This window comes from Homalodisca vitripennis, chromosome 1, assembly GCF_021130785.1.
Source record: "Homalodisca vitripennis isolate AUS2020 chromosome 1, UT_GWSS_2.1, whole genome shotgun sequence".
NCBI classification, from domain to species: domain Eukaryota; kingdom Metazoa; phylum Arthropoda; class Insecta; order Hemiptera; family Cicadellidae; genus Homalodisca; species Homalodisca vitripennis.
In genome coordinates this window covers 165,947,430-165,960,576 of record NC_060207.1, presented here as the reverse complement: position 1 = coordinate 165,960,576, position 13,147 = coordinate 165,947,430, and the positions used below count along the sequence as shown (strand labels likewise).

At 32.7% G+C, this 13,147-nt stretch overlaps 1 protein-coding gene across 1 annotated transcript in view; it reads right to left on the bottom strand.

Annotated features, from left to right (window-relative positions):
* The window catches only part of LOC124352672 (ubiquitin carboxyl-terminal hydrolase 8-like), an 88,062-nt gene that overhangs the window by 62,092 nt on the left and 12,823 nt on the right, over positions 1-13,147 (bottom strand). The window contains exons 4-5 of the mRNA XM_046802251.1: positions 11,400-11,641; positions 1,553-1,709 (exon numbers count right to left, since the gene is read on the bottom strand). Of these exons, the coding sequence (XP_046658207.1) occupies positions 1,553-1,709; positions 11,400-11,641 (399 nt within the window). The remainder of the gene's footprint in view (positions 1-1,552; positions 1,710-11,399; positions 11,642-13,147) is intronic.

The window sequence follows — 13,147 nt, the reverse complement described above, 5'->3', positions numbered from 1 at the left end:
TTACTGCTGAGCAGCATTTGTCTAGCACAGACACGACGTATGAATGAAAACAAGTGTAGAAATTATCAATTGTAAGTTAAACATTATTTACAAAACCATGATAGTTCATTAATTTGTTTATCTAGCTATGAATTTTTAACATGTCAAGTACAACAAAAACAAGTTTTTCAGTTGGTAATGTTATTTACTTACTGCTTATCAATTGTTAACACATTGGAGTCTGGCTCGCTATTTGCTGTTTTTATAACCCGGTCTGCATAAATTAATTGGTTTTCAGATTTTTCTTTTAGAAAACTGTTAAATATTATGTATAAGATATTATATTTTCTTGAAAGTTCTATCTTTCCTCTTTAAAATGATATGTAAAACTGTATTCCTATAAAATCTAATTAATTTTTTTTTAATTTCAAAACATACATTTTTTTAAGAAAAATAAAAACTCCCGCATGTTTTGTGTTACTTGAAAACTAACTTTTGAATAAATAAAACAAGTAATTTCAATATTTTTAAAGGCATTTACTATATACATATTTACAAATAATTATTTCAATTGCCAAAAAAATTTCAAATGCTAAAAAAATTATTGTTGTCGTAGACAGACTGACGACGCGCCAGGCCACGTCAATGGATAAACAAAAGCCTCAAGCGGGTATGACGTAGTAGCGCCTAGCGGAATTTTTCTGAACTAACCATTAAAGCTGGCTTTCTAATGCAGCAGACGGCACTCGAATATCACTCGAGCAACTCCGTATATCAATCGGCAAAGCTGTGCTCGAGTCACGCTCGAGCGCCGGCCGGGGGTTTAAACACCTGCGCTCGCGTCTGGCTCGAGCGTAGACTCGAATGTGTTAATATATGGGTGTCATCTACACAGGTGATATCATACACAGACATCAATATAAAAAATACAAATTTTCAAAAAGACAAAATATTAAAAACCATAATATTTTCTTATTTTGTCATTCTACCAACATTGTTTGAGCATTTCATTCAAATATTAAGTAAATAAATGTAAATGTACTATCTGTATGAAGAATTTAAAAAATCTTGATTTACTCCAATTATTGTAGTTTTAGTTACGTTATTTATTATACTCTTGTGCATAGTATAAAGAAGGATTTACTTTAAATTCCAGTGTTTTATGAATACGTGTTCATTAACAATAACACTTTTTATTGGAAATGTTTTTTTTTTTTTTTTTTAATTTGTGCTGTGTAATTATGTATAAGTAATTATTACGCAGACATCCAAAAGTCAGTGCCCATCCGTGTCATTTCTAGACAGTTAGTCCAATTGAAGTAAAAATTTGGGGATCTTTGTAGGTTAATCAGACCTGGCATACAAAAGAAAATTTTGGGGGTAGGCCCCCCTAGGGAGGTGCTCACCCCAACTCAAAATTTTGTAATGTTAACACCCCCACATGTGACAAATTGTTGGAAAGGGAATAAAAAGAGAAACATTTTGGTGCAAACCACTTTCAATATGGTTAAGACCTGCTCTCCTGCCCTACCAAAACTACCTTATATCACAACAGATATTCTAATATAAGTACCCAGCATTTATTGATGTCGCAGGTATGTTGACACAATTCATTTGACTGATCTTAGACTTCTTAAAGTCATCACTGGGCCGAATATCCAGTATGAGTACACCTTTATTTGTGGGCAACATTTTCTTCAGCTCTGCACAAAGTATGAACTTTTTCTCCTCTGTAAAATTAAACATGACTTTATGAACTAAACTTGATAACATCAATATGGAAAATTATCAAAAATATATACATAGAACCAAATGATGGTGGTACCATGCAAATTTATTGACCGTGAGTTTACAAAGAGTAATGAATACTTGCAAAATAAACAAAGGAATTAAATATACTTATTTGATTAAACACACTGAAGAACTGAAGTTCAACAAAGTTAAAAATTGATAAGAAGACAGAATCATTCTTGACTAATTTAACCTTAAAACTATCCCGTCATTTTTCTAAAATGTTAAAGATTTTCTCTACTATTGCAAGCTTTTTTTTTAAATTCACTAAAACATAAGTCATTTGATAATAAAATTGTTTTGTATATTTGGTTTTTAAGCTTAAGGCACAGATTCTAATGGTTTTAGTCTCATACCAAAATAGTGTAAAGCGTAATAGTGTATAGTGTAATAGTGTGTGGGTGGTGTGTGTGTGTATATATTTAAAAAAAGTATAATGTAATTTTTTATTCAAAACATTTTTTCAAGTTTTTGATTACCTTAAGAGTATGAAATGTAGTAAATATCATGTACTTTTTGGACTAGTAATCAATTAAAAGGATTTTACACAAATAAGAAAATATTTTTTCATAGTATGTTGGCTCAGCTAAAAAAATTAGTATTAGGCACACTCATAAAAATAGTACAAAAATGTAAAAACTATGACTTAACACGCTTAAGTTTTAATTTCTTAAGATATGAAACACATATCAACAACAACAGTAAGACAATTTATATATATCATTTTGCTTATTTCGGCACTATAACCTAGAGCATGGCTTCAACACTTGAATGCATCTTAGACTACACGGCATCACAGCTGATCAAATATTGGACTCGTAATCACAAATTCAGGTCATAGACAACGGAATATAAACTTGAATAACAGTGGCCTGTAAAGTATGTATCTGAGAGTTACTATACAAAAATGTTGATGTATGTTAGGATAAATAATAAAAATATGAGTCAGTACCAACTGACTGCTCCAGGATTATTCATAATTAGTGGACAGATTAGAACACATATTTTACCATTACTGACGGTTTTTTTGGTAGTAAAGGAGGAGAAAGTTCAAGTTATAACTGTCCTTTCAAACCTTTGTAAAAAATCTTCTGGCTACTGATATCTGATCAGTACCTGAAGCATTGGACTGAGTTTCAAAATCTGTTATATCTCTTTTACTGAACCTTGTTATAGACTCTGGAGACTTCTTGACAATCTTTTAGTTAGTAAAATAATTTACATTGTGAAAGGTCCAAAAGCCGACCAATGTTAGCATTATGTCAGTGATCGTCAGATATTTTCTCAAGACCTTGACTTAGTATTATTGCTAGTGTTTAGCCAACGTTTTGACGGCCGTATGGTTTCAAAAATTATGTGATGAGGCTCTGTGAGTAAAGAATGAGGACTGTGCCTGTGAGATGTTAACTTAGATGAATATTCTGCTGGCAATTCATGTGGGGTCTATACGCAAGTATGGATCAGTTGGAGCAGGAGATGTCAGCGCAGGACTAACATTCAGTCAAGCCACTAATCCATTGTCCCGGCCAGCACAAAAAGCAACATCTGGATGTCCGATGATATCATGTGTCAAAGACTGTCGATACAAAGCTGTCACTAAATTCATAGTGATCACATCAAACTGCATAATGTTATATGCCACAGAGTACCTGCAAATTTGTGAGGTTAGACTCATTAGACTACAGTACAGAACCACAGGACGTGGGATTTAGTCGTCAGATAACAGAGTTCTTTATGTTTGAACCAAACATCTCTAATGCTTATGGAAACTATGAAACTGGTTCTCTTACCCCCCTCTCCCCCCATTAACTTCTGAAAGCGGAATAAAATGAGTCAGTGCTGTAAGAGCTGTGCAGAGTTGGGTTTATTATCTACCTCTTCCACATATGGCAGTCAGGTAAATTAAATAAATTTGTGAGTACCAGCCCCAATCCTGCATTTCCTTCATATTTTCCATATCCATATACCTAGCTAGAAACGTGAAATTGGTACAATAAATTTCCATTAAACAGTGAGTGCTACATAATGTGATTTTCAGTCAAATTCTCTCTACGGTGTTCAAAATTGTTCCTGCCATGTGCTGTCTATTATAAAGTGAGAATTTATATAAATTCAAGAGTGTGGTAATGAATTTATTTTATATATTTCTTCTGAAAAGTATGTTTACATTTCATTATTCAACCACAAGCAACTATAAGGTACAATTTTAAATAATTTTATAGTTTGAAAACACAGTAAATTTGAGTTTGAAATCAAATGAAGAAACGTTATAAATTATTTCCATTGTGGTTTATTTACCCCATTGAGGTATATTTAAAAATATCAACAGTGAATAAACTGACAAAAAATACCAATTTTCAAACTTCAAAATGTTTATCAGAAGCACCACAAATGATACAACTAACTAGATCATAAATTCATCTGAACCTCTTCAAATCTATATTATTCACCCTGGTACCAATGACACCAATATGTGGCCAGTAGTCTTTCTCAGTAACAAATTATCATCAAATTAATCAAATTTAAACACATCAAATACTGACCTACTAATGGGGTAATTATTCATGATTTTCAAAATTAAACGACTAAGTGCAAAATAGTCCATTAGTGGTTAGTGTCCATTAAGTTACAATATTTTAAAAACATATTAAACGGTTTTGTATATATTTGAGGTATTTAAAAAAAGTTTAGAACTTACTTTATGTTTTAAATTTTGTTAACATAAAATATTATAATGGGTACCATGGATAATAAAGCACCATGGGTACCATGGATTCATTGAGTGGTCACTGTGTGTGCAAGTTGTATGCAGGATCTGCTCTATCATTTTCAGTGAATATAATTGGTTTTTTCGTTGCATTATGGTATAAATTTTGCATTAATGTGATCAGTAAGTAATGCTCAACATTTTTGTATAGTGTATGTTTTTGCAATTCACAAGAAGGTGCAAAATTTAAGTTTTTTATACAATTATTTTCATACTTCTATTTGGTCTGTATTCTTAAAAGCAGATAAGAAGGGTCTAGAGATAAGGCCTGAGGAACTGATAAGTGCAGTGACCAGAACTGACCTTTGTATTGTTTATATTGCAAACTTCTTATCTCACATGTCATTGTAATGATTTTGTTATGCACCTGTAACTAAAGTGTATCAGATCTGATAGCTCATTGATATAGTTGAGGACTTCTACACTGAACGTTCTGGGTTCAAATCCAACTGTTGTCATTATATTTTTGCATCAAAAGTTAATTATTGTTGTTATTAAGTAACCAGTATTTATATAGAGAAATACATTTTCTTTTTTTTCCTGAATTCATACTTATAATTTCTAACAATTTTATATAAATGAATAAGAAAAAATTACAGTACCCATGTGGTATATGTTCTAAAAATATAACCAAAGGCTGTCATGCTATACTTTGTACAGGAACATGTTCTAAATGGTTCCACAGAAAATGTACTTCTCTAACTATTGAGGAATATAAAAGTATAGCACAGTTACCAAGAAAATGGCTCTGTGAAAAATGTACATCTGTTGATTTCCATTTGGGACATAAAAAAGAAACTATAGGTATCAATCAAGATGTAACTCAAGAACTAATAAATCAACATGAAATTATAAATTCACTTAATGATGACATTAACCAAGGAAGAAAAGAAATTATTAGTCCTAAGAATCATAATATACAACTAGAAACTTTAGTAATAAAAAAAGGAAGAAACAATTATACAGCTGGAAGAAGAAGTAAATATACAACGTACTAAATTGAACCAAAAAGAAAATTTAAAATCTCTACAATAAAGAAAGTAAATTCGGATGTACATCATAGTCTGTCTCCTTTGAATTCCACACCTTTCCATAATAACACTGGACTGAAAAAAAGTTTATGGAGCTCTGAAAAAACAAAGCTGGAGGGTTTTTCAGTGGTTTTAAAAAGTAAAAAAAAAAAAAATATACCTAACCCTATACCCAAGCCGTATAATGGAAACCAAAATCCCATTGAATTAAGGAACCAGTTTGAGGTTTTACAAGTTGATGAAGATGAGACTTCAAATGTTAGTGATCTCAGTACTGATGGAAGCCAGTGAGACACACATGAATAAGGTGCTAATTTGTGCTGATAGTCATGGACGAGATTTAGTCTAGCACCTTAATAAAATACATAAAGATCATGAAGCAGTAGGTTTTGTGAGGCCTGGGGGGCATACAAGACAAATTTTAAATTATAAAAATATAGAAAATGTAAATTTAAATAAAAATGATTACTTGGTGATGATATGCGGCACAAACGATGTGGCAAAAAATGAAGCAAATGAAGCTTTGACTTTAATAACTGAAACCTTGGACAGAGCTACAAATACAAATATCATTTTAGTAGACCTCCCACACCGTTATGACCTGGCTAGTTGGTCCTGTGTCAACAAAGAAGTTGAAAAGACAAATAAGCGCCTCGAAGAGCTCAGTGGCAGGTACTCCAACGTCACACTAGTGAAATCTAGTAAAGCAGAGAGAGCTTTACACACTCGTCAAGGTCTCCACTTAAATTTTTGGGGAAAGAAGTGGTTAGCTGAAGCAGTAGCAAAAGCCATTACTGCCAAGAAGGATCCTAACCACAGGCTGGGCCTACGAGACGTGCAACCTCCTCCTCCAGGTACTTATGATATGTCAGGGAACTGCCTACCAATTGGAAAAACTACAGTGCACAAGTAGAAGCTCACCAGAATCTAAGGACTCATGCCTCATTGTTTATCACTTAAATATTCAATGTATAAGAAATAAATTAGAAGAATTAAATCTATGGTCAAATAAATTAAATATACATGTATTAACTATAAATGAACACTGGCTTTGTCCAGAAGAGTCTTTGTTATATGTGCCAGCAGGTTTTTGTGTAGGTAGTGTTCATTGCCGAAAGCCTCCCCTTAGAAGAGGGGGTTGTAGTAAAGGGTGCGGCAAAACAAACAGTGCAGTTGTGATGGGCTTCTACATCCGCTGTGGTAGGGGTAGGAGCCGGGGAGGGGGCTCACTGCATTCGGTCACTCACCCCGTTTTCAGTCGTAGCAATGGTTTGGAGCGGAGAGCATCGCGGCTTTGCCGTTCGCACGTTTTTTGAAAGTGGCCGTTCTTACATCACGACTCAACGAGCGTTCCGAGTGCACTTTAACATTCCGCGTAATGATCCCGTTCCACATCGCAATGTTATTGCAAGTTGGTTCGTGCGTTGGAAGAAACTGGTTCAACACAAAGGCCTAAAGGTATGGGAAGACCGAAAACAGCGAGAACTCCCGAAAACGTCGCAGTAGTGAGGGCAGCTGTTGAACAATCACCAACACGCTCTGCCCGGAAACACGCAACTGCGTTAAACATGTCTGATCGCTCTGTTAGGAGGATTTTACACAAAGATTTATTCTTCCACCCCTATAAAATTATGTTGGTTCAGAAGTTAATGCCTCCAGACTTTCAACACTGCGTGAATTGCGCTCAAGAAATTTTAGAACGTATCCCACCAAGGTCAACCTTCTTCAGTAGTGATGAAGCCCATTTCCACCTGTCAGGTTCAGTTAATACACAGAATTTCCGTTATTGGTCGGACAGAAACCCACAACAAGTTAATGAGCGACCTCTCCATTCCCCGAAAGTGACTGTATGGTGTGCGATTTCCAAATTTGGTGTTATTGGACCCTACTTCTTTGAGGAGGATGGGCTTACAACAACCGTGACCGCTCAGCATTACGTTTCGATGCTGCAAGATTTTTTGAGCCAGAATTGAATCAGTTGGTTGAAGAACAACATCTTGAGGATATTTGGGTCCAACAAGATGGGGATACGGCCCACACAGCACATGTTTCAAGGACGAAATTGCGGCAGATGTTTCCTGCGCGTCTCGTGTCTCTGAGGGGTGGCCTGCAAGATCACCTGATTTGAGCATTTGCGATTTTTTCCTGTGGGGTTATCTCAAGGACAAGGTTTTTCGGCATCGTCCTCACAACTTGGAAGAACTCAAGATCCGTATTAGAGAGGAAATCACCGCCATTCCAATCAATATGTGCCAAAATGCAGTGGAAACTTCAGAAATCGCCTACATCAGTGCATTGCTTCTGGAAGACGCCATCTTTCTGATGTGATATTCAAATCTTAACAGAAAAAATGGGGTAATGTACTTATTTAAGCAAAATAAACCACATTTTCATAACTCGTACCGATTTTCTTTAATACCACTTCAAAACTGCACTGTTTGTTTTGCCGCACCCTGTATATATGTTAAAAGAGATATAATGTATAAAACTATTGAATTAGAACATTTATGTGTAGATTTCGTTTTTGAGGTTTCAGGTATATTTTTAGTTAGTTTGAATGCTATCATTATAACAATTTATCGAACACCAAATTCTATCATTAATGATTTCTTAAGTTTTTTTGATGAGCTACTTGGTTATATAAATAAAAAATATTCTAAAGTGAAGTTGATCATATCAGGTGATTTTAATATCAATATAAACAAAAGTAATGTCGAGGTAGATTCTTTTTTCCAATTTACTGCGTTCCCACAACATGCATTGCTTAAATCTAGAAAACACCAGGGGTGAGGCATGCCTTGATAATATAGTTACTAATGTAAAAAAGGGTACCGTAACTTGTAATGTTATTGAACCTCATTTATCAGATCACGCAGCAGTTTGTGCAAATTTTCACACAATTGGTGCTCCAAACGCAGGTATAAAAAAAGGTATTTCAACTAAAACCATTAGAACGTTAACGCCATATGCTATTAAAAATTTTAGGGAAAATTTGACTCATGTAGACTGGTCACAGCTACAACGTTTTACTAATGTAGATGCAGCATTTGATTATTTTAACTTTGTATTGACAAGCACTTTTAATGTGTGCTGTCCTTTTAAAGATATTAAATTAGGCAATAGTGACAATACTAATAGGTTAAGTAGTAAATGGTATACAAAAGAATTGGAAAACATTAGGAAAATAGTAGTTGCATTGTATGGTAAGCTTAAGAACAGTAAGGGTACAGTTCATGAACTACAATGTAAAAATGTGTATACAAGAGCAAAAAATCTGTATTGATCTGAAATTAAAAGACAGAAAAAATTATTCAATGAGAAATATATTACCAATTCAAAAAATAAATGTAAAGCTGCTTGAAAAATAATTAATACAGAAACAAGGTTGAAGAAAAAAATCATGAAACTTTTATTGATTCTAGGACTTTTAATCACTTCTTTACACTTTCACCTTCTAATATTATTAACACTTCTGACCAGCAGAATGACAATAACCTTGCTCTTAAATATTTAGAAAAGTACATAAGAAATAAGGGTGTATTAAAAAATTATTTTAAATGGAAAAATATTGAAAGAAATGATGTTTTATATTGTACATCTAGGTTGAGTACCTCAAAAAGTGAGGATTATTATGGTTTTTCAAATGAAATTATGAAAGACATCATTGACATAATATTAGAGCCAGTTACTTATTTATTTAACAAGATGCTAGACCAAGGAACATTTCCTCAAGCATTAAAAGTAACAAAAGTAGTGCCAATTTTTAAAAAAGGAGATAGGACTGACCCCTCTAGCTATCGACCAATCTCATTAGTTCCTATTCTTAGTAAAATATTTGAGTTTTGTATCAAAGAACAATTGTATAACTTTTTTGTTGTAAATAATCTTTTTTGTCCGGACCAATTTGGTTTTCTCCCATGTTTAAACACAGTAAAAGCGGTTGAAACTGTAACAGAACAGGTTATTCTGAATTTTGAAAACAAAATGATGACATCTACTACCTTAATTGACTTAAGTAAAGCTTTTGATTGTACTCCTCATGACCTGCTTGTAAAAAAGTTACATTTTTATGGCATAAAAAATAATGAATTAAGTTTATTTTCATCATATTTACAAAATAGGAAGCAGATGGTTTCACAAAATAAAGATGTATCTGGTTTCCAAAATGTTTTACAAGAAGTACCACAAGGCTCAGTACTTGGTTCTTTTCTGTTTATAGTAGCAATAAATGATTTTTCATTTAATATGCCTTGTAGGTCTGTTCTATATGCAGATGATACAACTGTTTTAAATAGCAATAAACATCTGGAAACTTTAATTTTAGAACAGGAGCAGGCAATGACTGAAGCTATTAAGTGGTTTAAAGCCAACCTACTGGTGGTAAATAATAGTAAAACAGAAAATTTAATTTTTACTCTTGATGGAAACTGTGTCTTTGATAGTAAGTACACAGAACCTATTAGGCTATTAGGAATATACATGGATAATCGATTAAATTGGGATGCACATGTAAGTTTTCTTTGTAAAAAATTAGCTAGGGTTACATACCTTATCAGGAAACTAAAGTATAGTATCAGTAGTGAAATGTTAATCACAGCATATTATGCCTTTTACCATTCCCAGCTCAGATATGGTGTAACACTTTGGGGGAATAGTACTAGTGCTAAAACTGCTTTCATTTGGCAAAAGAAAGTAATTAGAATTATTGCAAATGTTGGCAATAGAGTTTCTTGTGTCCCAATTTTTAAAAAATTTAGAATTATGACACTTCCATCCCTGTATATTTATTGTACTTTACTTAATATCAAAGAACAATTAGACAGTTTTATTAGTAGACAAGAAATACACTCCTACTGTACAAGAAAAAAATATATGCTTGAACAGATGAATGTTCGATTGGAGAAAACCAAAGGCACTTTTATCTATATGAAGATTAAACTTTTTAATAAACTTCCTGAAAAAGCATGGAATGTGTCCATTAGTAGATTTAAAAGTGTTGTGAGTAATTGGCTTGTTGATAATACATTTTATTCTTTAAATGGCTACTTAACCTGTGATATTAGTACTTTAATTTTTTATTAGTTATGTTTTTGTTAATAGTTATATCTACTGTTATTTATTTATTGTTGTTAAACCTATTTTATTGTAAATTTCTATTTGTTGCATTGTTATCTATTTATTGTTACTTTTTATTTGTTTTATTGTTATATATTTATTGTTTTTATTTACTATTTAATTTATTCTATATATATATATATATATATATATATATATATATATATATATATAATGTTTTGGATATGTTTTATATTTAACGAGATGCTGCTAAAACCATTTTTACTTTTATTTTCTTTTTAATGACCAAATTGTGGCGTTATTCACAACTACCATGTATATATAACATTTACTTTGACTTACTGTCTAATCATTACACTTGTATTATAGGATTTTAAAGGTGTGATAGGAGTAGGCCTTTTAGATATAAGAAAAAGTGACGTTGTCCATTGCATTGTCAAGTGCTTACAGACAATAAAGATTTCTTGATTTCTATCTCAGATGGCTGTGGCGAGAAGTCAGTCGTTAAAGAGTTGTCCTTCCATCACTCCCAAAGCAGATGTGTATTATAATAAAATTAATCATATGATTTTACTGAATTGTATTAAATACTTTGTACTTTGTTTTTGTAGTATAAACATGAAAAAGCCATAGGTTCGATACTTTACAAAGCCAAAATTGAAAACTGGTGAAGATACCTGAAAAATGGCATTATTAAAATTTACTTTTCAATGTAATTATTTGTTACACTATAAAAAATTACAGAATTTACTAACCAACGTAATTCAAATCATTGTTTGTATCTGATATCTCTTGTTTGTGATTATCTTTGTCTCGAAAGCCTTTATCCTGAATGAAAATGTGGTTTTTACCACCATTGATAACTGGGTTATCTTTAGCATCCTTGATTTCTATTTTCTTTTTTTTCATGGTAATACTGGACTCCAGTTTATATGATGATAAATCATATGTGACTTTGCCACTGTCTTCTTCCACACTTTCATTCAATTCAGCATACCTAAAATCAATACAGTAAACAATATTACATAGTAAACCTACTCGTGGATTAGTTTTAGGTTTTAAAAAGTATTGGTAAACCTTTACAAATGTTCAACTATGAATAAGTAAAATTATTATTTTCAAAGTAATACTGAAATATCTTATAGTATAGTATATCTTATAATACACAGCTTAAACATGTTTAAATAGTGATGTGAAGCTAAGGCCAGGAACTCTAGTCATGCACAGGAAAGAAACAATGAAAGTTATGTATTAATGATAACCGCATCAGTAACGATGACTAAAACTTAAACATGTTTAAATAGTGATGTGAAGCTAAGGCCAGGAACTCTAGTCATGCACAGGAAAGAAACAATGAAAGTTATGTATTAATGATAACCGCATCAGTAACGATGACTAAAACTTAAACATGTTTAAATAGTGATGTGAAGCTAAGGCCAGGAACTCTAGTCATGCACAGAAAGAAACAATGAAAGTTATGCCGCATCAGTAACGATGACTAAAACTTAAACATGATGTGAAGCTCATCTAGTCATGCACAGGAAAGAAACAATGAAAGTTATGTATTAATGATAACCGCATCAGTAACGATGACTAAAACTTAAACATGCAACTCTAGTCATGCACAGGAAAGAAACAATGAAAGTTATGTATTAATGATAACCGCATCAGTAACGATGACTAAAACTTAAACATGTTTAAATAGTGATGTGAAGCTAAGGCCTCTAGTCATGCACAGGAAAGAAACAATGAAAGTTATGTATTAATGATAACCGCATCAGTAACGATGACTTAAACATGAAATAGTGATGTGAAGCTAAGGCCAGGAACTCTAGTCATGCACAGGAAAGAAACAATGAAAGTTATGTATTAATGATAACCGCATCAGTAACGATGACTAAAACTTAAACATGTTTAAATAGTGATGTGAAGCTAAGGCCAGGAACTCTAGTCATGCACAGGAAAGAAACAATGAAAGTTATGTATTAATGATAACCGCATCAGTAACGATGACTAAAACTTAAACATGTTTAAATAGTGATGTGAAGCTAAGGCCAGGAACTCTAGTCATGCACAGGAAAGAAACAATGAAAGTTATGTATTAATGATAACCGCATCAGTAACGATGACTAAAACTTAAACATGTTTAAATAGTGATGTGAAGCTAAGGCCAGGAACTCTAGTCATGCACAGGAAAGAAACAATGAAAGTTATGTATTAATGATAACCGCATCAGTAACGATGACTAAAACTTAAACATGTTTAAATAGTGATGTGAAGCTAAGGCCAGGAACTCTAGTCATGCACAGGAAAGAAACAATGAAAGTTATGTATTAATGATAACCGCATCAGTAACGATGACTAAAACTTAAACATGTTTAAATAGTGATGTGAAGCTAAGGCCAGGAACTCTAGTCATGCACAGGAAAGAAACAATGAAAGTTATGTATTAATGATAACCGCATCAGTAACGATGACTAAAACTTAAACATGTTTTAAATAG